We start from the raw sequence: 26,740 nt of genomic DNA on the forward strand, positions 1-26,740 counted from the left end.
GGATTTGTTGATTTTGTGTGAATTTCCACCATAATTCTCAAGACACTCGAGGAACTGATTGATATAATTTGGCAGCAAACAGATAAAACCTGCATTAATTTGAATTTAAGCACACTGAGTATCTAGAGGGCCACATAAAAAGCTACGGCGGGCCAGTTTTGGCCCACAGACCTTTAAACCATATTCTTAATCTAAGAATTGTTGTATCTGTTTGTGAGTCAGCACACGATTCGACAGGAAGACAGACTTTCATACCTGACCTCTGTCATTAGTTTGTTTAATTCAATGTAAAATCTGATGTTTGTAAACTTATTTGACCCCAAAACCTAAAATCCTCTTGCTCACCTTCCAGACAACTCTTTAAAAACAAGCATTTTGTCTAGACAACAGCATTTGTAACTACTTTTGTGTACTTGTTCCAGTCAAAGATCAATAATATAACACTTTTTTTTCCTCAAATTGTAATCTGTGCAGGTCTGTGAACTCCACACGTTACCTTCAAACACCAAATCTCTGCAAATTAGACGAGAAGCTTCAACCCCTAGCCCATAATCCAACACAGGAACATGTTAATTCTCTAGTCCGCACACTTGTGTCATGTCAGGCTAACGGTTAATCCAGCCAGAGATTTATTACTTTGGCAGGATGAATGCTGTTGGGATTAATGTGTGAGGAGGGATTAGAACATACAAGCTATTAAGTCTTAAAGAGAAATACGTTGAAAAATAAGCTGCAACTGTTAGGTTCCCATTTCAGGAATAAAACAAAAAACGAAGAATGAAGCAGTTTCTGCAAATCGTGCCTCTGATCCTTTTAGATTAAGACACCAACACTAGGAACAGTTTTTCGCTCCAGACTCTCTTTGTCGGCCGTTAATCCACTGCCACAATGTGGATATTGTCTGTAGACGAGCACAAGTATCATCTTGAGTTTCTTCTTGGCACCTCACAGGTGAAGGATTTCATTGTTAACCGAGACAACCGCAGCAGCAGTGTCAACATGCTGTCAGACGCCGAGGGAAACCAGTCTGCACCTTGAATCCAAGGTTACGTAACAAATAAATGAGACCTTTCATCAATACTCCCCTGAAACCTAGTCCTGGTAAAGTTTTGCGGCTTTGGTTTTTGTTTTGAAACACGTCAGGGGAACGACAAAGCCAGCTGAGATAGTCAGAGCTAAATTAAACAAAACTCTCAACCAGCTTTATCACTTCGCGGAGGTTTCAGCTCTTCTTCTGTCCTCTTTCATCTAAACCCACCCAGAACTCATTTTTTCATCTTCTTTGAGATCTTGCAAACGCATCATACAATCACACGCTGCAAAAACACAAAATCTTACCAAGCATTTCTATCTTACTACACTTCAAATAAGACTAACTTAAAAATAACTTTTTTTATCAAGATATACAAACTTGCTTTAAGCAAATAGTTACTTAATATTGATTTTAAAAAAGTTCTAGTTCCATTTGCTGATTATTTCACTTATACCAAGACATGTTTCCCATGTTATATTTTCATTTATCTGCCAGTTGAACAAGAACTTTTCATCAATATTAAGGAATTATTTACTTTAAATGAGCTCCTATATCTTGCTGAAAAGTTACTTTTAAGTTAGTTTGTCTTCCTTCAAGTGAACTAAGATATTTGCACTAGAAATTAGACCAAAATACTTGGTAAGGTTTTGTGTTTTTGCAGTGTTGGAGTCTCCCAGTGACACACTCAAGTGTGAAGATGTCAGAGAGAAAAGTAATAAAAGAGAAACCAGCTTAGCCTGCTGCAACCTGCCAGTCTGTGTGTTACAGTTAATTATTTTCTGCTCTGCTTTGTCTCCTCTGAAGCCAAATATCTTTTTCCTTTTTTGCAGATTTGAAGCCATCTGCGCCTTTGACACACGTCAGTCTGTCTTGGTGGCATCGGCAATACAGCGGCGCTCTAAATACAAAGACAAATCCGGGGCAAAACACACCTACACATGCTTAAACAAGATAAATGTTGTACTTGGATACCAACAGACGAGTCATAATGATGATGAAAATTTGATAGCCTGCCAGACGCTCTCGATCCGCGCTATCCGTCTTTCACGATAAGATCTCTGCTAATAAATAGTGACAGGATGGCAGTTATATGTGAGCGAGTTGAAACTTGACGAACGGTGAGGTTAGCGCTCCAAACAGAACAATCAATTTAACCACAGAAGAACCAATAGGTGAACCAATGCAGATTTGAATCACACCCAGAATAAATCACAGCCAAAGGCAGAAAAACAGAACAGCACATTCAAAGAAACATGTTGGTTCATAATGTCTCTGGCTTTTTAAACTTAAATGATTAACTCTCATTGTAAAGAAAAAATGGTCTCATAAATGAAGAATCAACTAAAGAGGAAACGTGTCACACATTTCACCTAAATAATGTCAGAATAGCACTACTTATTTTATTCAAGTAAAAGTAAAAGATAGCCGTCCAACAAAAGTACTTAAAAACATTTTCAAGTACTGAGTAACTGATCAAATTTTTAATAATTTCATATTTAAAAATTACTTCATCAGAACAAAATATAAAGTTAAGTGGAAAAAGTACAGCTTGGTAAAAATACTCCTAAAGTACTTTTTCAAAAAGTTACTTTAGTAAATGTAACTGAGTCCATGTAACTCAGGCCACCTCATTTATCTCAACCTGTCTGTGATACAATCTACACTGTAAAAACACAAAACCGTATCAAGTCATTTTTATCTATTTTATTTTATTGTTTGTTTTTTATATAAAGCAGTTTGAACTGCCTTGTTGCTGAATGCTATACAAATAAACTTGACTGATTATTTTAAGTCAACAAATACTTAATATTGCTAATAAGAAGTACTAGTTCCTTTGGCACATTATTTCACGTATGAGAAAAATTTATTGTTAAAAGTGGAATAATCTGCCTCTAATACTTTTAAAAATGAATAATAAGTAATCATCGACTTAAAACAAGCTCCTATTTTGTGCTAAAAAGTTGTTTTTTGTCTTATTTCAAGTCTTTTAAGATATTAAAACTTGAAAATTGACCAAAAAATAAATCCTTTGTAAGATTTTGTGTTTTTGCAGTGTACCTAAAAACCGAAAAGCCTGCTAGTATAACTGTGGCCTCGTGTTGTTATTATTGCAGATGACAGAAACTGTGGTTTAACTGGAATGTGGGGGAACAAATATAAATGTGTTCAAGATGTCGGCGTTCTCAGAGGAACCTCAGTTAAAACGGCCGTCAGCGAGACGCTTTATCTCTCATTGCTCCAGCTGGTGTGCCCTGATACTGGCTTTAGTTTACATGAGGAGGATGCCAACTGTGAAAACAGTCTGTCGTCAACATTAAATGAGTCCCAAGCAACCAGCGCAGATATAAGCCAAACCACCGTTGCTAAGCTTCCATCAACCGATACTCCGGATCACTTTATAAACCCAGAAGCAATTAGAAACAACGGACATTCATATGGCTCATATGCAAGAGTGGTGTCATTAAACAAGTCCTTTGGCATAAGGATATGAACGTAATAAAGATAAATCACAATCATTTGTGCTTTCTGAGCAAGGTTTTTAATAACTTATGTGTTTATAGCTCAAACATCAATAAAGCTCTGATCAGCAACATGTCCGTCGTCGTCTGTGTACGTTGAAGGCTGAACGCCGTGGCGATGATGAATACGTTTTATAGCTCCACCATCAATCATGCATCTGAGCCAGGGTCAAACTAATTAAGAGCTCTGGTTTTATTAGACTGGAGAAGAGGATGGATAGGATGAAGCAACGAAATCGCATCTGCCTACTGCTTCTTGGTTTATTTATTTTCCTTTGAGCAAAAGCACGAAATCTTACCAAGTAATTTTGGTCTAGGTTCTAGTGCACTTTAAAAAAGACAAAACTAACTTAGAAGTAACTTTTCAACAAGATATAGAGACTTGTTTTAAGTAAATAATTCCTTAATACTGATGAAAAAGTATGTTTCACTGGAAGATAACTTGTTAAAAGTGAAATAACCAGCCAATTGAACCAGTAATTTTTTACCAATATTAAGGAGTTATTGACTTAAAGCAAGCCTTCATAACTTCCTACAAAGTTACTTGCAAGTTAATTTTGTCTTATTTCAATCATACTAAGATATTTGCATTAAAAACCAGACCAAAGTTACATGGTAAGATTTTGTGTTTTGCCATTCTAGCCAAAATGTAGATATGGATATTTTTAAAAATGTATTAACTCAATAAAAGTAATGCACACACACAAAAAGACATGCTATTATAATAGTATACTATTTTCAGGATTAAATTTGGAAATCCATCTCAGTATTTTTTCTTGGAGCTTTCATTTCCTCATATTGTGTATAAATTTGCTTGAAGTTTTTTTTATTTTATTTTTCCAATTATCTGATGTTGGAATTGGGACCAGGCTTTTCAAAATAAAAGCCTCAATATATCTTAGTTACCATCAGCTTTTTAAGCTAAAAATTTAACTTTTCAGCAACATACAGTCACTTATTTTCAACTTATAGCAAAAAAATTTTTCCTATATTATACGTGAAATAATCTGCCAGGACAAGTACATTTTTAATATTAAGGAATGTTTTGCTTAAAAGAAGCTAATTCTTGCTGAAAAGCTCTTTGTAAGCTAGTTTGTCTTATTTCAAGTGTACAAAGATATTTGCAGTAGAAAGTAGAAAAAATTATTTGCTAAGATTTAGTGAATAATGAAAAAAATATATATTTCTTTTGCACACAGACATTCATACACAGGTGACCTTTGACCCACATAAAGTGATATAACAGACAAAGGCTTTTGTGAACAGTTTGTATTTGGTCCTTTTCGCACTCTTCGAACTGTGAAGGTCAAACCTGATGCACCGCCGAGAAGCAGGCAACAAGCAGCAAAATGCATTCAGTTTTTGTTTTTCCCTCCAAGTTTGATCAACTGCAACTGCACAGTTTATTCAAGACAAAGCTCTAGTTTGTTTTTTAATAATGAAAAGTGATGATTAGTGGCACGGCAGGGCAGCAGGACTGAGTGCGGTGCAGCAGCAGGAATCACATTTAGGTCACCGGTTTAGTTTTCATCGTCGTCGTGGTTTTCAGAAAGACGTGCAGAGCTAGCAGGTTGCTTGCACCTGCTTCCTGGAACAGAAAATCACAAACATGACTGCACTGGAGGAGCTGGCTCACTCGGATGTAGTAATTTATTTATTTAACTTTTTTACCATGACATAGCTCAGCTTAATCCCAGCACTTTGCTGTTGGAAAAGAACAGAAAGTCTTTTCTGTACAACTGATTATGAGTGGTGTTGCTCCAACTTTTGCAGAATTATTAATATCTGTCATAAAGTAGTAACTTGTTACAAAATACTTTCTTTTACTATCACTTACTTATAATCAATTACACCTAAAATGCAGAAATAGTCATCATTTCATCAGCCTAATGATACAAAAGTGCTTTATATGCCTAAAAAAATACTGTATATGAAAATAAATCTTTTATATTCAAACATAACCTTTCAAATATGAAATTGGTGAAGCCTTTTTTGTTTTTTACCACAATCTAAATACAACACTCCTGTGCACATGTACATTTTTACACTCAAACTGAGAATGATGGCAGAGCGTTCACAGGCTGATACCCAATTATATTTGTTCTGATGATGTTTTATCTGGCAGATAAATCATAAATAAAGTGTATCAACTGAGATAACTGCACATATTTTGGTGAATATATATTCAGTGCTAGGCTTTCTCTTAATCTGCCCAGGCAGATTAGATTAGAAACAGTTGACCCATTGCAGCGCAAGGCCTCGCCCTATCTCCCTGCTGGAGGGCAAAAAGCTGCTGGCTAGCATTGGTTTTAGCTGTTATCAGTATAATATGCTAAAACTTAACTGTGCGCCTGATATATAAAATTAAAAGGGATGCAGAATGACAGCTGAATAACAAGGTCAGGAGAAAGTTTTAAATACAAAAAGTAGTGAGGGAGAGGGAAGTAGTTCAGCTATGCTAGCTTGACTATGACAATCGTAACATGTAGATGTGCTGTGGAATTCTCTGTGTTACGGTTCAGTTAAAAAGTTTTAAAAAGCGACTTAAACACAAACTCTGACAGATCATCAGTAGAGCGGGTGTTTAAATTAGCGAATCAACCACCGCTGCGTTAGCTTAGTTATTAGCTAATCTAACACAGCGATCACTTTTTAATAATAGCAAAATAAATATCAAGCCTGAAAGCATGAAACTGTAACGGACTTAATGTTCTTTGTGTGGGAAATGTTTGTCTTTGTTGGTGTTGAATATAAACGTATAGTGTCGTCGTTTCCGGTTGCTATGGCAACGAGAAAGTGTAGCTGTAATACAAAGACCAAAAAAAAAAAAAAAGTGGTTTTGAGTTGTTCTTCAATGGGTTTCCAGCATTATTCTTCCCTTTGCAGTGGCGCATAGCACTAAATTAATAATACTTAAATCTCCAGGTTTCATTTTGTCAACAGAGTCGTTCTGCTGCTGCAACGCGGCTATGGATAGCAAGTAAAAGAATCATCCTTTTGCCTTCCTGCCTTGTGCATATGCGCGAAATTTCGGGACGTAAACAATAACATGCAAGGGGTCCATGGCAGTGGAAATGCTTTCAACCAATGAGCTTTAAAGTTCGCCTTACTGGCCAGCTAGCTGCATCTCCATCGGTCGCAAACTGGAATTACAGAAATAAATTTGCTTAATGAAAACAAGAGAATTTCAACAAAACTCATGATAAAAAGTTTCTGCACTAGAATGTGGTGGTTTTTCAACTGTATTTTGCAAAATCACCACATTGCTAATTCATGCATCTGACCAAATTAACTAGTAAAATTATAATGTCACCAAATTCCTCAATAAAAACCTGGACCTGGATGTTTCTTATTGGCTTAAGAAATCCAAACACTGCAGGGCATGATGACAAAATGTCCAAAATGATACCTTTTGCAGTCAGATTATCACAAAGTCTTCCTATGGAGATAAACCCTGCAAGGCGAGACCAGTGTGCACAGACTGGCAAGCAGCAGAAGCATCAGATAAGTTTGTTTAGCCTTTTAAGAAAGAACCTCCCTGCATGCACCATCCTCACTTTGACAAATATTACATATTTGCAGGAGTTTTGCTGTAGTGGTAACAAAAAGGTAAACGTAAATTAATTTCTTGACCATACTGAAATAAGAAAACTCATTACCATCCTAGCATTTTACCATTTTGTTCCACAATAAACTCAATGTACACATCAGGCTATGATCTACTGAACCTCTCAATATAAATATATAATTTATATATACTTGTATTTACATCTTCTCCAAAAAACGTCAGTAATGCTGTGCGAACTATCCTATCACCATTAAACACAAACACAGGTAGGTCAGTTACAGGTAATAGTAAAAAAGGTGTTCTTTGCACCAGCAGCTTGTTCCACCAATCAGAACAGTTCGGCTGAACCGTCACGAATCCAACATGGCGGCACGCGGTCCTCCTTCAACCTTCACTGGCTTTGTTGTCAGCGGCGTTCCCATGGCGACAGCATCAGGAGCAGAGGAATAATTAACCCAGTCAGGGGTTCAAAGGTCATCGAATGGGCTGAGCCGTGAACAGCCACCTAAAAGAAATAAAATGAAAACACAAGCAAGGTGGAATAATGTCATGCAATAACATTTTAAAGATACATCTCAATAAATCGGTGTTACTATTACCGTTATGAGTAGATTATAAATTATATAACAGATTAAGAACAATTTATAGGTGTGCATTGGCAAGGAGTTGGTAATTATTCTGATGCTGTATGTCCGTCATTATTATTATTATTATTATTATTATTATTATTCGTAGATTTTCTTAGATGTCTTGTTTTGAGAGTTAGTTTGTAACCATTTTGTCTGAGTAATATAATTTATTTGTTGGCTCTTTAGCCCATTATATTGAAAATGCACATGAATATTATAAGATGGTTTTAATTACCAATTTTTGAATTAATTATTGAGTCAGTAAGTAATATATTTTATTAAACTGAGGAGTAAATAAGGATTAAATCAGAGTTCACTTCTTCCCACTATTATTTTGTTTTTGGTTCTGTATGTTTTCTCTGTCCTACTAATTGCTTGTTTTCATGTCTTAAAAAACTTGTTTGAAATAAATGGATAAAATAAGAATAAATAATAAATATCTGAATGTCATGGAAATGGTGCCTCATCTTTCTCTTTTGGGCCATTGAACATTTCACTTCCCTCATCTTCTTCAGCCCCAAAAACAAGATTATTTCATTGTCTCTGGTTCAGGAGTGTCTTAAATTAAAAAATGTGGAAGTTTTAGGTAACATTTAAACTTTTGTAGGTGTGGTGGCTTATTAAATCTCCCCCAAAGTGGGATTTGCTTCACAATCCTCTCAAGGTTGTTTTTCCTTCCACTCAACATTCCATCTGCTTTCCTAAGGCATTCTTACTTTTTGGTCTTTTACTATTATATTCCAGTTTTCTAAGAAGCTGAACTTTGGGTTTTCATCCACTTTCAGCCTTAATCCTCAAGGGCTGTTTTTTGAACTGAAACTACATTTTTGTGGTTTTCTTCAGCATTATGTAGAAAAGGGTGCAAAATATTTCACTTACAAGATAATCTGTGACTTTTATCTTTTATTCTGCATCATTATCAGATTATACAAGGAGCCACATAGGTGAGAGAAGTAAAACTTTAAATCTCTGTTGCAGATGAGTGATTAAAACAACATGTAAACTGTTGGAATAGCAGACATTTAAGGGCTTCAATAATGTAAAACCACAGATATCTCTCATGAACTCCAAAAAAGACGTCAAAAGTCAAGAAGAGCATCTTTCTAAAACATTTCCAAGTGCTGCATCACTTGAACCAAAGTAAAAAAGTGAACATGATCCAAAGAATGAGGGTGAATTTCAGAAATGTTGTCCTTCCGGTAACTTGATCTGTTAGAAGTCTGTGTTTCTTTACCTGGGGAGGTGAACTTTGAACTGGAGGACCTGGGCGAATGGGAGCGACAGGAGCCACGTCTTTTGCTTCTGGACTGCGACCGCTTGAAGAATCGTCACCTGAATGTAAAAACATTTAAAAAGCCATTACATAGGCTGTAGTAAAACCAAAAAAATCATGTTTTTTTCTTTTTTGTATACTCTCTGACCCACCATTGGGAACACATACAAAACAGAAAGTCATGTTCCCGCGTTTTGAAACATGATGAATGTGAGAAAATGAGGCAAAATAAAATTCAGTCAGAAATAACAGTAAAGAAAAAGAATAAAGAACCAACTAACTGTCTGCTTGTGTAAAGGCCAACTGATGGGTGCCGTTACTTTTGTAACTGCTGTTAAAGGTCTATGCTTTTATTTTGGTAGCTTTCTTTATAAGGTTGCTATGGTAACAGAACACAGTTCTAACTGAGAAAGTTAACGGCAATAAAAGAGCAAAACTGATAAAACGCAACTTAATATCTTAGCTTCGGTCAATAAGGGAACAGGGTCAGTAGTGAAGTTTATTTAAGTATCTTAAAATGTTTTTGGAAAATTCTGTGAATAATGAAACGAATTGTGAAAATGGTTGTAATTTTTTTAAAATTTGTTTCTATCCAGCTGCGCTCTAGTTTGCGACTTCTTTTTGCTCTCTCTCACAACAAGGGATTCTGTTGCCTAGCAACTGATTCACCCAATAGGATGAGAGCTGGTGAAACTTTTCTCAGCCAAAGAAAAGCTAGTTTCAGTTGTTTCCTGCTAGCATGTGCGCTTCTGTAACTACGACAGACAGCTGCATCTTCCTCATCCGGTGCAGAAACAAAGATTTGACAGAGAGCAGAAGTTTTGAGCGTAAGCATTGCAAATTTTGAGAACAAGGACATGAAATCCTGCTCTTAAAACAGAAATGTAAGCTCTTGATTTTTGGCAGTTAAATTCTCCCATAGTATGGCAAATATTAGCCTTTCTAGAATATAACAGAGCAAAAAAAACAAAAAAAAATGCATCAGCAAATACTACTTTTAATGTCAAACTAATAACTAGCATGAGAGTAAATAGTTTAGGTTGTGGTAGAAATTTTAAAAAGATCTGGAAATACTAACCAGGATGTCATACAAATTGAAACACTGGTCAGAAATAGCCAAAAATAAAATAAAATAAAATAAAATAAAATACAATAAAATAAAGGCAGAAAAAAATCACTAATGGAGAAGGTTGAAAAACCCAACATGAAATGTAACTTTTATATTCGATTAACTTTGACAGAAACAAAAATATTAAAATAATGCATGTAGATTTTACACAGCTTCACCACTAAACAACTTTATGCTTCAGCACAACTAGATGCATTCCCGTAAACACTGGTAACACTGAATCCAACAAATATTTTTTCAGTAAATCTCGACAAAACAAGATAATTACCGCCATGTGTCTTTATCTCTGCAGAGTCTATCTTTTATGGAGCTAAAACCTGTCAAGTAAAGAACATCTGCTGCTGTAAAAAACAAATCCTGATTTGTGAAAATGTTTTCTATTTCTGTTTCTAGTCTTCTGATTGCACAAAAAAATCTTGCACAACTGAAAGTTGTTTTGTCGCTGCTAAAACATGAAGGATTTATGGATCTCACCCCAAACACCCACAGGCTGATAGAGCGCAGCCTCTCACATCAGATACATAAACACACACACACAGATGTTCAGAATGTTCCTTCATTTACCTGGTATGCAGCTAAAGTGAAACAGCCACTTTTTTTAAATGAATGTGTGTGTTGGCAGCGGTCCATGTCCCTTCTGGGAGAAACTCAGGTAAATGGCTTGATTACAGCGGGAGAGAAAACAGCGGTGCTGCTGGAAAAGAGAGCTCAACACACACCCACACACATTCACGCAGCGACATTCCTGTGTTCACCTGCGCTGTCCAAAATGCACTCACACAGCAGGCTGCCTCTTTCTTCCTAATATCTTGGTGACATACGCAGGCGTGCACACACCTGCTCAGGGAGAAACCTGATTCTGTCTGTAACAATACACATTGTCTCGCTGCACAATGGACAAAGAGCCAGTTTCAGTCGCAAAGGAATGAGGGAGGGGGCTTACATATTTACAGTTACTCTGGCAAATATTATGTCTTATTTTATTAAATGATACTAAAATTATGATAGCTGGAAGAGTACATTTCTGCCAAAACTCAAAAGTTTTGAGATTAATCTCAGAAAGTTTCTGGAAATAAAGGAAAAGTAAAAAAAATCTGCCATAAAAAAAACTCTCAAATTTTTAGATTAACCTCAGAAGAAAAAATACTTCTTGGACTCAGAACATTTCTAAAAGTAAAAAAAAAAAGAGTAACTTTTGAAACTTAGAAATTTCCAAGTTTTTTCTAGAAAATGATTGAGATTAAACTAAAAATTTCTGAGGTTTTCTGGTGGACATTTTGGCAAGAAAAACAGAAAATTTCCAAAAGTCAAAAATTTGCGAATTTTCAAACTAAGAAATTTCCAATTAGAAAATTACAGAGATAATTCTAAAAAAAAAATAAATAAATAAAAAATTGTTGGTGGAAATTTCAGAGCTCCAAAGGTCGGAAATTTGCAAGAAAAAAAAAAACTGAGAAATTTCAAGATCTTTTTGAGAAAAAAACTTTGAAATGCCTGAACTCAAAAAATTCCAAAATTTTTAACTTTTGAAACTAAGAAATTTCCACGTTTTTTTTTTCTAGAAAATTTCTGACATTAATCTTGGAGCTCAGATTTTGGAAAGTTTTTAGCAGAATTTTACTCTTTTTTTTCTACCTATAATGGCCTTAACACAGCATCATATAAAACAAAAACATTGCAGAACGCATGAGGGAAGATATGGTTTTATTTTAATTTATGCAGATAATTAAGAGGATTTAGTTAGACCAGTTAGGTATCTTTCATTTACTGCCTTGGAAAATTTCCTTTTCTTTCAATTAGGACCGAAACTTCAGTTTCTTTCTTCAGTTTTAGTGCAGTTTGTTTTCTTTAACTCTATTTTTTTCTCAAATATAATATCACTTTTGGCATTAATACACACAGATGAGCATCATCCCATCATTAATCCATTCATCAAAAACCATCTTTTGCAACCATGGCAGGTATTTCTCTATAAGTTCCCACAATGTTTAATTTTTGATCATTCTTCCAGAAGTGCATATGTAAGGTCAGACAGTGATGTTGGACGAGAGATCCAGGCTCAAAATTTTCACTCAAAGTTATTCCTAAAAAATTACATGACAAAGCCTACGAGTAGCTGTTTACACTTTTTCTTCATTGTTCTCATCGGTTTTAAATACACTTTGGTCTTGCAGGTACCAGAGGGATGATAATGGGTGCAATATGGAGATGTGTGCCCCTTTCACCAGCTAAATATGTCTGGAGAAAACCTGGACTGTTTCCTGCAGATATCTGGTAAAATCTCTGGTTGATATGAAGCGCTTCGCAGCTGCACTTCTTTTCATTTCATACAAGTTGTTTTTTAAATTTGAATATCAGATACATTATTTTTCATAAGTCACAAACCTTTCTCTAATATTAAAATTGCGAGGTTTGTTTCCAAGCAACAAAGCAGAATAGATGACCTACAGCATAAAGACTAAAAATATGCACACACAGACACGGAGAGAGGAGGCAGGTGATGAAGAATGTCACTGAATCCATTCATGGGGTACCATAACCTTTACTGCAATGAATCACATGCATCTGTTGAAGTGAGAGCAATAATAAGAACTCAGGAGTGACATTTGAAGGACCCTGTCAGTGAACCGAAGAGCTGGGCAGCTTACATCCAGGTCAGGGCTATAACAGATAACATGAAGGTTTCAGCATTGTTCATGTCATGCAGGATGTGAGCAGCACAGCCGCTCCATTCATGCACGGTTTGCATCCCCACAGGAGCTGAGCTGACACTTTACAAGGACTGACACAAACGGTAACAGCTTTCTTTCTGGGGGGGTTTAAAGGAGCAGCTAGAAGAAGCAAACAGACAGTGATCCATCACTCTCCAAGCAGATATATCTGCTTCAAGAGTGGACTGTAGCTCAAATACTTGTAGAAAATAACAACGTGAAAATTGAGCAGGATTTGGAGCAAAGTGTCCATTCATGGGTGACAGTTTTACTCGGGAGGAGGAGGAACATAAATCATAAAGCCAAATGTTTACTAGATTGCTGCTCCTCTGGCTCATGCCCTGCCCCCTACCAATGCCGCCACACATATTAATTACCAAACTTATTATTCTGCAGTCTTACAGTAGCTTTAACATATATGAATACTGAACAAAGCCTAACTACTTTCAACTTAATGCTATAACAACTTGTTCTGCACGCACCTGGAAAAAAAGAGGCCGTTTTATTTTTTAATTTTCACTTCTGATACCGATACAGATATCTGAGGTTTAGTATCGGCCGATATCGATCCAATGCCGAAAAACAGATACATTTACCTAAAACTTTTATTTTTTTTCAAACACAGACATAAATGTACTGAACTGCAAATTTATTTGATAACGTAAAAATAAACCAACAGCTTCACAAGCTTAATCAAACATGTAAAAGCAACTTTAATTTGTTCAGTCAGTGCAACTTACAGTCAATGTGAAATAAATAATAGAGAAACCGAAACTGATAAAAACAAAAGGTTGATTAGTCAAACATGCAAGAAATAAACTGCAACAAACCTCCTTTCAAATGGTTTAGAAAGTGCAGTAACAAACTCTAAAGTTACTGTAAAATAAATAGAGCATAATGTGGATCAGCACAAAGCATAGAGTTAGACTGAATAGATCTGTCCTGATGGATCAGCCTCATTGTCACAATACACAATCTAGTTATTATCATATTATAATGTGTTATTATAATGTCAAATAATGACGTTAAAAACGAGAAAACAAAGCCAAGAGCCAACATTTCGGTAAAGGCTGTTCTTTATAAACAAAATCTACCTTTTGTCATGTTGATAGTAGTTTCTATGCTAACATTATCAATAAAATAATCCACAGATGCAACCATCTAACGAAAGCTTAACATTTGTATAATTGTGCTAAATTATCTACCTCCTGCATTTTCTGATAAAGTTTCTGAAACAAGTGAGGATTTCTCAAAGATAGAATCCAATAAGTTTACACAACAAAGTGACAGCAAAGGTGAATATGTGTGCGTGCGTGCGTGTGTGTGTGTGTGTGCGTGCGTGCGTGCGTGCGTATAAGTGACAAAAATTCATTAATAAAGGTGTCTGACATTAACTGAGGTACACTGTACACGACTGTCATTTTAGGCTCTAGTTAGGACAAATGCTTCAGCCTCTCAACACACACACACGCCTACACACACACACATGTTGGGAGGTGACCTTGAGCAGTCTGGGCTGATGTGTGGGTGTGTGTAGGTGTGTAAATGCATCCCCAGCGTTTCCAGCTGAATCAGTAATGAGCATTTCATTACTTCAGCCTCAGTTCTCCAGGGAGGCGGCTCTCTCTCTCTCTCTCTCTCTCTCTCTCTCTCTCTCTCTCTCTCTCTCTCTCTCTCTCTCTCTCTCTCTCTCTCTCTCTCTCTCTCTCTCTCTCTCTCTCTCTCTCTCTCTCTCTCTCTCTCTCTCTCTCTCTCTCTCTCTCTCTCTCTCTCTCTCACACACACACACACACACACACACACACACACACACACACACACAAAATGTTGCTTGTACATATTAGACTCAAAATATTCAATAAAATTAAAAGTAAAAGTGGGTTATGTGACTAAATCCTGAACTTCTTCCAGATGTTAAATGAGCTGTAATAGGTAGTTGGTGGTGACATCAGAGACAGACATAAGAATTATGAACATATCTCAACCAGATCTAATAAATGTCGTGGTATTTACATTCGTAGCCATTCTTCTAAAGGATTTAACGTTAATGTTACTGCTTTATCCCTTTAAAATATATATTTATATAAAATCTATTCATTCAGAAGAAATAACTTACTGATTTAGATACTCACCTGTAATATTTCCAATAAATAAAACTTATAAAGCATTTTTTTAATGTGTACTTTATTTCTTATGTCGGTCTGTATCTAATGTTTTTGTCTGTAAGGTGTAAATAATGACACAGACACCAATTTATCTTACCCATTTAGCAAAATGGACAAAAAAATTCAGTAATTCAGAAAAAGCGTAAAGAAAAAAAGCAACTCGTCTTTCCAAAGTAACAGCAATAATTAAAATGTGTAAAAGTGGAGCAGTGGCAAAAACTGTTGCATAACCAAATTTGTTTTGCTAATATGTTCTGTGAAAATGATATTAAGGAAAACTAGATATGTAGAGATTGGTTTCAGAGTTAAAAAATCCAAAAAGATTACAACAGAAACAATAATACTCACCAGGGTTTGATTTGTATCTAAAAAAAAAAGAAAAATGAAGCAGCTTTTGAGTTTTACTAACTTTGGTTTCTTACAAATATGTCAGAGAGTAAGACAAACCTCAATGTAACATCAAAGTGGCAACTGATTTGTTGAAAATACATAATTTTGGACTTCAAATTCAACTTTGCGTAACGTCGTCTCATTATTTGCTTCCATCCTGTCGACCCATCTAGCGCTCAGAGGCTCGAACACGTTTTAATCTCTGCTGAGCTTCTGTGAGGAACAAAATCATAAAAGAGACTCTAGACTCTCCAGTGGGAAACTTATTATCAATTTCATGCTGTGCAAGAGCCTATGACTAATGCAGAAAAGGCTTCTTGGAAAAAATGATTAATATATGACCTTAAACCGCTTCAAAACAACGGCAAGTATGAAAGATACTGCTTATAGCCTCAACTACGAAACGCAGCACATTTACTAGGCTTTACTTTGACAAGCTGGATGTTATAAAATGACAACTTGAGCTTTAATATGGCCAGAAAGTAAAACATAGTTATGTACAAACAATTTATGTTTGAAAAGCATTTTTCTTGACTGCGATTCTGTGGAAAGACACAAAAAGGTCAGAAGAAAGAAATCTGATTAGATTCTGTCCCAAATCTCCTGGTGGTTTACCTGCTGGGATCATGCACGGTTAGGCCTGTCGCGATAACAAACTTTACTGAACGATTAATTGTCTAAAAAATTATTGTGATAAACGATAATATTGTTTCAAGACCTTTTGACACTGATTTAATGGAAATGACTAATAATGCCTGTGATTTCCTGCCATAGATAGATGCACTTTATTTTCAAAAGAACACATAACACTGGAACTGATAAACTAAATAAACAAAACAACCAAAAACAAAAATAAAATGGATTCTCAGCCTCCATTAACAAAAAACGTACTTGAATAAAAACTAAACAACATAAAGCCAAAGTGGAAATAAATACTGCATATGGGCCATCTGACTACCTGATGCAGTAGTTCACACTACACGATTTTTTGCTCCTATTTTCCCCTTACGACAATCTTAGATCGTTGGCCGATCTAAGATTGTCGCTGGTGATTTCCTAACCGATCATCCTGCAGTGTGTGGTGGGTTACGGTAGATCGTCGTGGCCTCTCCGATCTAAATCAGGGGTTTTCCCCGACTGGGAGCTTAACGCTGAATGTGACGGGTAGCCAATCAGAAAGCACGGATTCTCCTCTGCTTTCTGAGAGGAAATTACGGAGGGGAATCCCAAACAGCTGAAACGGTGCAACCCGAAGTCCAGCGGACATTGGAGATTATATGTGCAAACAACATTAATGTTTATTCAACATTTCGTACAAAGAATATAGAAATGACAGGGAGAGGAGTTGGAGCCAAATTGTTACCGCAGTTGATAAACCCGGTAACTTTTCAGCTGATCTTCGTTAACGTGACATAAATAGGTTCTAATGATTTTCATTCAGTCAGGACTTTACGCTGAATCTAGCCACATGCATCACAGGTAGATTCTAGTAAAGCATTGATTAATGTCTGATTTTAAAATTAGTTAACTGGACTTGTAGCCATTATTTTGGCTGGACACCACATGGCATTATAGAACCCAACTGAACCGTCATACCCAGGATTTCTGTTGGCTAATGTGTCTCAAGTTTTGAAAATGGGCCGACAACTCGTGTAATGTGCGCTGGACATTACACTAAGGAAATGAGGAAGGGAGGGTCAGTGCAGAGCACCGGAGTTGAGCCTTATTTCATTCAGTGTCATCAACAGAAAGGAAAAACGGCAGGAAGAGACGATAAAGCCGATAATTAAAATGAGGTCGATAGGTTTAAATTATCATGTGATTAATTGATTTATCGTGACAGGCCTATGCATGGTATTACTTTGACATTTTCGATTTAACTGATCAAAAATCAATATATTATTCAATTTTAAGAATTCATTGACATTTTAACAGTTGGTGAACAGGTTTTATCCAGACATTCTGGTTAGGAGACTTTGATTTGGCCCAAAACGAAAATGATTTTGACACCCCTGATGTAAAACACCATTTTTCCCACGTGTCGTCAATATTAAGGAATTAATTACTTAAAACAAGTCTTTTACAAAATATCTGCACTAGAAACCAGAGCAAAAATACTGGGTAGGATTTTGTGTTTTTGCAGTTTTTCCATATCAACATATTCATTTTTTAGACAATTAATCGTTCAGTAAAGTTTAGGATTCAGGATTACAAGGATTCACATTTCCACATTGTGAATCCTTGTAACGTTTTTCCAAGTCGAAAGATTATTTCTAGGAATGTATGATTTCGACGGCTTTTAAAACGTGCACTGACAACATACGGAGATTTAATAACTTTATTTATCATTTTAGAAAGAGAAATAAAGCACTGAAGCAAAGCATACAGCTGGATCACTTTTCAAATAAACAGCACCTTGTGCTGCTTTGCTTTGCACTGTTTTCCCAAGGTCGTATTCTTGGAGGTTAATCGCCGCCTCCTGAAGAATCATAAAACCTCTAAAAGAAAAAAAATGAGATGAAGTCTTAGGCTTAAAGCCTGCGAGGGACTCGGATTGATCAGAGGTGGATGAAAAGAACAGAGTCGCGTCGCTCTTTGAAGGCCGAACAACAAACCCAGCCGGGGAAGGTGTTGCTGGAGGTTGCAGCCAGACAAAGCAAGGGCAGCATGCTTTCTGAAAAGGTCAAGAGGCTGAATAACAGCTTCCAGCAGCGAGGGCCGCTAACAAACTGATGAACTCTAAAGAGGTCTGCGTGAACAAACTCACTCAGGTGTGCAGAATAACGGAGGCAGCGCGGCTGACAGGATGCGATTTCTGCAATGTGAAACATATCATGTAAAGTTCACCGCTTTTATCTCTGCAGGGGTGTGGAGCAAAACAGACGACCACTATTCTTTTCCGATGAGTAAGAGGAAAGTGAATATTTATTACTTTAATGAGCAGCATCTTCCCTGAGGATCTGCCATTTAGCTCCACCGCTTATTAGCCACAGCCTCATGCTGGAAGCATGAACGTTTAGCGCGTCATTTATGATCGATTTTCTTTCCTTCTGCAGCCTGTTACCTCCTGCTCCCCTCATGCTTGCCCTTTATTGTTTCTTATTGTGTTTATTTATTTGAACCAGGCAGAGTTAGCATTGAAAGTGTGTCACTGAGCCAAAAAAAGGATAAAAACAGTTACGAAAAGAGAAATTTTAACAGAGCCTGCAGATACTAATTACATGTTTCGTAACACAGTATTGATTTAACGTTATTGTAAATTTATTTTGGGAGAACCTTGGAATCCCAGAGTCAAATTTGTCTGAATTGAAATGTTCAAACCAGAGAATCAAAAGGTTTTTCTAGGTCTGTAAATCACATCACTGAAATGAACTGGTCATCAGAACATCGGAAGAAAGTTGCATTGGTTTGTTTCTTAGAGTTTATCTTAGCAGAAACTCATTGGGTTTACGGTACAAAAATAAAAAAAAGTCTGATTGCAACTCATAATAAAAAATCTTAAAGCTGAAAGAGATTTTTGTACTTTTGAACAGAAAACAACTTCACCAGCATTGGAGTAGAATGGAAAATGTACCTAAGCTGCAGTTACATCGTTAGTAACTGTGGGATAAAAGGCAAATTGGAAACAAACTTTCAGTATGATCACCTTTGACCTCAGTCCACTGAACCTCCCTTTACATTTTTATGACTGGATAATATTCCTTTATACCTAATATTGCTCATGACTGCGAAATGCCAACCGTTTGTGCCACGATCCATTTCTGTAACCTGCACAGCGGCAGGCAGCTGATTGTTTATATGATATTAGCAGAAATTATCCACGGCCAACAAATCAAACGAAGCAGAAAAGGTGTGTTTCACTGGTAAAACACAGTTTGTATTCCATGTCTGCATATAAAATCTTCTGAAGTGTTTTTTAGTTCCAAAGAAAACATCATTTTACAGCTCAGATCATTCCAATTGAAATGTTCATTTATGAATGTTTTAAAGTCACTAACAGGAAACTTTTATTGCTTTACTGACTCTATAAAGATAGAAAACACGGATAAATCTGTTCTCAGGTGTTGAGGGGAACATTTAAAGACAAAACAGGACGAAAGGACGATTTGCTAAAAAAAGAAAATCCACTTTTTGCTTGGTCGTCTCATCCCTTCCTCTGTCTCTGCAACTCTTTCCTCCTCTCCTGCCATCATGAAGGGACCCGTGGGAAGTTGGACCACCTGGTAACCATGGTTACAGAGATCGAGCGGCCCTCTTAAACATGAACTCAGTTCCTCTCTGTGATGTCAGATGAAGCATTCCTGAATATTTCTCCTCCTGCAGCTTCTGGTCTGCTTCAGGGAAACGGTTTGGGGATTTTCCCAAACTGCTGCCAGCGATTGTTTCGTGACTAATCGGCACCTGGAGGTCACAGCATCACAGGTAACAGCTCAGTAATTACGCCGTCTGAGGATTTCATGTGTTACAAAGAAAAACCGAGGCGAGAGAAGAGAGGAGGCAATAACGTAGAAGGGCTGCAGAGGGACGGCTTGAAAAATAGAAATCAAAATGTTTAATCTGGATAAGTTCTTGGAAAAATCTGATAAACATATTTGGTCACAAAATTATCAATAAATGTTATCAAGAGATAAATAACCAGGATCACAAGACGATTTAAGTCTTAATGGCCCCCAAACCCAAGAGCAAAGAAGATTTTAACTAATTTCTAAAAATTATTCTTAAATTTAAACAATATTTAACAAGATATGAAAAATCTCAAATTTTTCTAATTTGAGATTTTTTCTGTGAAAAAGGGATGAAAAACGTAGAATTTAAGTGAAAACAGTTTTAGGCTTAAAAAGTTTTGGTGTATCTGTTTTTATCGTAGTTGTTAGTCCACTAACATTAGATTTTCGCCAAGAACCTGCAAAGACACTTCAATTTTCACTTCAACTTTTGATGTAATGAACTGATCCACATCTGGTGTGAAGGCAAGAATCTATAAAACAAAACAGATAACACTCAAAAACTGCAGTTTCAGCTCTACAAAAACACAATTACAACTAAAGTTGGACACAAACGCACAATCAGCGATCTGTGGGTTTTATTTTCCCTGTTTCTTATATACAGGTGGAGTTTTGTTTCTGAGCTTTCCCTCACTCAAAAAATAAAACTTCCCACATTTTGGCAATTCAGACTGACAGGTAGATGTTTAGGATTTTAAAGTGTAAATTATTTCTATTAAATGACCACATATGTATTCATTTCATGGCATTTTTTTCTGTAAAATTAACATGGAGCTCATGATTTAATGTGCTGCAAATACATAAACTACCCAAGTAAATAAAATAAACCACATGCCCATGCTTATCAGTGTGATTTGTGTGGTCCAGTGCAGCTGGTGTCACCACTTTGGTTTCAGTGCATAAGAAGCTTGTTTATATGCAAATCGCCAGCAAGGAGGGAGAAATGAAGAAAATTCCTCTCCGTCCCTCTTTACTGCGATTCTATCTTCACAAACTGACAAGAGTTCAAGAGATGTGATCCTAATATGCAGACACAAGCTCGGTAAATCATCGCCACCAATTTCCCCCTGCAAATAACCAATGGACCAGATCCATCTGAGCAAGAGGAATGGGTTTCCACGGATGTGACACAACAAGGTCAGCGGAGAGTCTCTGACAAATGTAGCAGCAAATGCCTCACTTTAAGAGCCGTTAGACGACGGAGGGATGCACGGACGGAAAACAAGCATTTAAACGCAAACGAGTTGTGAAGAGCTGCTCTAAGCTGAATTTACTGCAAAAGGGAATTGCTGAGAAATGATCCTGGAAGCGTTTTTTCACAATGTGCAACATGAAGTGTGTGATTATAACAACACATCTGGACAGTGAAGCCTTGGATGAGTCTGGTTTCAACTCTAAAAACTTTTTAAATAAATTAAAAGCAACGTTTACTAAGCATAGCACTAAAAATTTAAAAAGCCAACTCATTTTTATGTTTTATTATATTAGTCATAGCTAATAACAGAATAACCGAAACTCCACCCTAACCCTATTTTAGAGGCTGTACTTTTCTACCCAAGCAGTGAAACAACCATGATTTAGATGATTTAATACATCCACAGAATGTCAACACCTTATGGGCACAGAAATACTGTAAACCACAAAATTATGAACTCACATGGTCCAAACATGTTATTAAGACATAAATAAGGCAGCACAGATAGTCATGTTGAAAATAAAACCCAGCCCCATCTGAAAACACCAGCAATTCGGTTATCATAGCCTTCAGCATTTTTCCGCCAGCTCACTAAAAAATCGTCCTCTTGCTTTGCTTTGCTTGCATCCCAGCAACTGCAAACCACTGACCCTCGCTGCAGAGTCATGCAGGATCAGAAAGCTCCACTCGAGGTTTACTCCGCTCCGCAAGAAGATGTTCAGCAACGACAAGGACATCGCAGGGATGATGAATGCATCGGTGACCTTTAACCCGGCTGCACGCTGCAGAAAGGACACCGCCAGGTTGTCCTAACAATGAGCGAGATGAGGCCTCTGGTCACAGGTAATTAGCTGGTGCAGCAGGAGAATGAATCCCAAATTATGGCCATCAATCTTCTGAAGCCATTTGACCATAAAACTTCTGTTCTATTCAGTTGTGCTACGTCTTCCAAAAACGCAGAAAACATGAACGAGTGATGCTATTAGGACAATGAAGCGACATGAAAGGTTTGCCCAAACACCCGAGTAACAAACCACTGACTTCACCTCTGTCCAGATGTTCAGGATGCTGCTTCTCAGCAAACTGCTACAAAATCTACCCTTTCATTTAACTACATTTAGTAATTGTAGAAGTTCGTATGCCACGACGAAACTTTCCCTTTATATTCCTGGAAGTGGAAGTCGTGATCGTTTTACAAGCAGTCAGGGCGTATGTGTCAAACTCGAGGCCCGAGGGCCAAATCTGGCCCACCGCAGCTTTTGATGTGGCCCCTCTAAACTCCAGAGCGAAGCATTTTATGTCTCCTGAATTTCTGCTACTGCACAAACTTTGAATTTGCTTTCCTGAAAATGTTACTTCTTGATTTCTCTGAAGGGTTATTAAAACTGCAGCAAATTCTAGTTAACAACATTCTGATTATCTGATTTCTAAAGATGGGAAATAAAGACTTTTCTGTTGTTTGCCTGGCTTTGGTTTTGAACTTATGCGTTGGTTCTATTTTTATTTTACTGACTTAATTTGAGTTGTATTTATAGCAAGAAGGACAGGCTTCTTTTAATGTCTCTTCACTAAATCCATCTCTTCTGCAGAGTTTCTGCAGAGTTTCTGCTGAGTTTCTTACCTACCAAAATATTTACCAGCATGAAAAGTAAAAGTAAATGATAGGTATATAAAAACTCCCAGATAATCGATTTCTGCTGTGGCATTCGTACAAAAACCACAGCACATAATTATTGTACAACATTATTTTTAATGGAATCTTCATTAGTGTTGTTATTTTTGTTCAGACATTTCACTTGTTTTGGACCCAGTTCAGTCTCCTCTAAATTTAACCTCTGGTTCATGACCCACAGGATCCTGAATGGCCCAGAATCTGGATCCATTCAGGTCCAGGAGGGTTCAGGGTAACAGCCCAACCTACCGGGTCGGGTCAGGAACCCGTAATAACTGCTTACAGTTCTACTTCCTCTCATGACATCCCTGATGATCATCTGGCATCACTTACTGCTACAACCAAGTTTCTTTACTTCACACCTTCAAAAAGCTGAATTAATCAATAATAAGTTAATTTTATTGATTGATCCAATGGAAACTCTGAATCTGCTCTGAAATCTACCACAACGCAGTTTCATTTTTAATGTGAATATGGGTTCAAGAAGTGAAAAATTGCATTTGAGCATTGATACCGAGCATAATTTCCTCATCAACAATTTAAATGATTGCAGGATTTTCGCTGTGCTCCCTTTGTGGAGCAGCATCAAAGCTCAGAGGGGTTCCCTGGATCTGCACATCTCCCAGTGACAGCCATGTTTTATGTATATGCTCACACAGCATGAATAAACCAAAAGAAAATGAATAATCCCTGTTTATTTTTACATTTGTGTGGCTGGGGTGACCGGGTTGTTCGTTCATCATTTATCCAAACTCACACAGAAATAAACTGCAGAGACCAGCAGAAAGCGAGGAGGAGGAGGAGGAAGAGGAGCGGGAGCGAATCTGACTGAGCGTTTTCCCTGCTGGCACTAAATATGTAAAGGCTGCAGCATATTCAGATCTACAGGCCAGCGAACCATATGTCTGTGCATTAATTAGCTAATTATGTAAGTACATGTGAATGGACTGTGTTTGCACCAGGTCAGTCCCTGTGTGGGTGGGTGTTTGCCATTGTTTATTCCTCTATTCCCACATGCATGTCTGCGTGTTTGTCTGCACATGTGACTCACCAGAGCTCTCTTCACCAGATGCTCCACAGCCATCCTCATCGTCACAATCGTCTCCGCCGCTTCCATCCGTCAGGGCGCTCCCTCCATCCTCTTCCCCTCTTCCTCTCTTTCTGCTTGCCCAGCCGAGATCAACCAACAGCTCCTTTGAAAACCGAAATTAAATACATCTGATTTAGAAATCTGCAGAGCACCTGGGTGAATAAAGTTTGCAAAAACATTTGTAGTTCAAACAGGACCTCAGATTAGCATTAAATCTCAAACGTTACTAAGATTTCCTGTGGACAAAGCAGAAAAATGCTTTGAAATTCAAACTATAAATGTTCAATCTGATCCTCCAGGCATTTCTTAATGTTCTGCATTGATGACAAACTGAAATGGTATTGAACCAACAAGTCATATTAAAACTCAGTAAACCTGCTAGCTTAGCACTTCATCAAACGGCTCTGCAGTAAAAAGTTTGAAAGCTGGGGAGCAAAATAAGATACTGAAACTCTGGCTGGGTGTTGAGAGCAAGGTGCAGGAGAAACAAAAACAGTTCAATTGATAAATTTATCTGAATTTAATGATTTAGATGATTTAGACTGTGAATCTATGCAACCCGTTAACTTTGGTCTAAATTTAACCTGTAATTTACCCAGAATCAAGAGAAGCATGTATGCCAGTACACATACAGGCCTGGAAAAAAAGGAAAAAACCACTTAAAATGATCAGTTTCTCTGGTTTTACTTTTTATAAATACATGTTTGAGTAAAATTAACATTGTTCTTTTATTCTACTGACAACATGCCCACGAAATTCCAAGCAAAAATCCAAGAAAATGAGAAATGGTGAAAAAAGATGCAGCGCTTTTAAAAACAACAATACCAATGTTTTAACTCAGAGAGAGTTCAGAAATCAGTATTTGGTGGAATAAGCAGAGGGGTTCAATGGGGTTCAGTGCAGTGGGCTCTAACTTTTTCCAAAGCTGTAAATGTTTTAGCTTTTTCACAACACATGGCAAGAATCATCTAAATTCCTGATGGATCAATGACAATTGTGCAGAGGAGAGGCGTAAAGAGAAAAATGACCCAATTTTAATGTGTTCAACATCAAACTGGTGAAATCTGGCAAAATGATACAAATGGGAATAAATTTAGGAGACAGCAGCTCTGCCATGGGCGAAAACACCGTGGAGATGGGTAAAATATCAAATATAAATGCAGCACACACGCTGCTCATCGACTAAATCAACTCAGCACATCAGTAAAATACACTTTTCAAAGTTCTCTCTGGAAGCAGGACAAGCATAAACAGCTCTGAACTTAACATTATTATTTCTGAGCACATAAAAAGAGATGCAAACAGGAAACGCCAGGATCCGAGGGAAAACACGGAGATGGAGCGACGGACTGTGGATGATTCACCATTATCTCATGACGAGATCCCAAAAACCCCACCAACACATTACGCCCCGTTTCCTCCTCTGGCTCATGAGGAAAACGTGCAGATTCGACTATCATCCCCTTCTTATGGGAAGCCCAAGAAGCAAAAATGTCCAGCGGCTACAATAAATGAGCATACACTGTAAAACATCTGAAGGGGATTTAACTTGAAAATGAAAGTCCACCTGCTGCCTTAAAACATAACAAGAAAACTGTTTTGGTTTTAACTCAGAAACTAAAGTTCATGAAGGAGATTTAACGACAAAAGGGAAGTTGTCCAAAACATTGTTTTCTAAGTTCAACCATCTTGGGTTGTGAGTTTTAACTTAAAGCTGCAATTTAAACCATTTCACTATTAAAATAACTACTTATTTTACTGTAGAATAATTTAATTTTTCATTTCAAATCGCATGAACAAAATTTTGATGTGATAATGAATTTTATTAAACATCACAATGAATTCGGCTCAAAAACGTTTAGTGTGAACAGGTCATTAAAATAAACATTTTCATTAATAAAACACAAAACTCAACGCACTTCCATCTCAGGACACAAAAACATGCCGCTAAGCATTCTGGGAAACAGTTCCCACTCCTGTCTTTTTCTCCTTTCAGTTTTTTAAGTGCTAAAATGTTTTACAGTGTACAACAGCTGCTCCACAGTTTCTGCACCGGCTGTTTATTTACCAGAGAAACCATGTAAACCACATACTGAGCCCTTTTTCAGAGGACAAAATCACCTTATTACACGTGATTTAAAAGACTTCTTATTTTAAGTTTCAATGTTTGTTTATTTTTTGGGCGTTTTTTCACAAAAATAAATTGCTACTATTGTAAAATTTAAACTAATTTTAGGCAGTTTTGCTTTAAGGAAACAAAAAAAGCAAGAAGGATGACAAAAACGTAAATAATATGTATTTAGCTATTTTCTAGAATTTACATAGTAAAATGTGTTATTACTTATGTTCTTTATTAATACAGAGCCAAAAAAAAAACCTTGATGTATGGAAACTATAAGAACAAAGTTCTGTGGTTGAATTATTCGCAAATAATTTTATATTTTCTTTAAGAAATCTTTCGTTATATTACAATAACAAAATATTTTCTTATTTTTGCATAATAAGACAAGAGCGTTGCAACACAGACAATATATACAAAAAATTATAACATTACTGACAATTTATTTCAATAATTCAACTAAAGTGAAATAAATCATACAGATTGTCAATACTCAGCGTGATATTTTCAATCTTTAAATTTCTTCTCTGTGTTTTCTAAACATTCGGAGGTTATTATTTATAGATTTATCAGATAAAATTGAGTTTTGTAAAAACAGAAAACAAAACATGGCCGTAGTTTCACAGCAGGTCGGTAATAAATTTTAATAATCCGGTGAGTGAGATGCGACTAAAAATCTATTTTAACACTATTTGTGTTTACTTGCCCTCTAAATCATCCATTTCTTGAATAAAAGAAGAAA

The 26,740-nt window shown here is 36.7% G+C and overlaps 1 protein-coding gene across 1 annotated transcript in view; it reads right to left on the bottom strand.

The window, feature by feature from the left end:
- Positions 1 to 5,184: 5,184 nt before the first annotated feature.
- LOC106926380 (glypican-5-like) overlaps positions 5,185 to 26,740 on the bottom strand; it is a 57,685-nt gene continuing 36,129 nt past the window's right edge. Inside the window, exons 9-11 of the mRNA XM_015001257.2 lie at positions 23,841 to 23,982; positions 8,984 to 9,081; positions 5,185 to 7,625 (exon numbers count right to left, since the gene is read on the bottom strand). Of these exons, the coding sequence (XP_014856743.2) occupies positions 7,527 to 7,625; positions 8,984 to 9,081; positions 23,841 to 23,982 (339 nt within the window). The 3' untranslated portion in view covers positions 5,185 to 7,526. The remainder of the gene's footprint in view (positions 7,626 to 8,983; positions 9,082 to 23,840; positions 23,983 to 26,740) is intronic.

The sequence above is a fragment of the Poecilia mexicana genome, unplaced genomic scaffold, assembly GCF_051168715.1.
Source record: "Poecilia mexicana isolate PSO_F unplaced genomic scaffold, ASM5116871v1 scaffold_4, whole genome shotgun sequence".
NCBI lineage: Eukaryota > Metazoa > Chordata > Actinopteri > Cyprinodontiformes > Poeciliidae > Poecilia > Poecilia mexicana.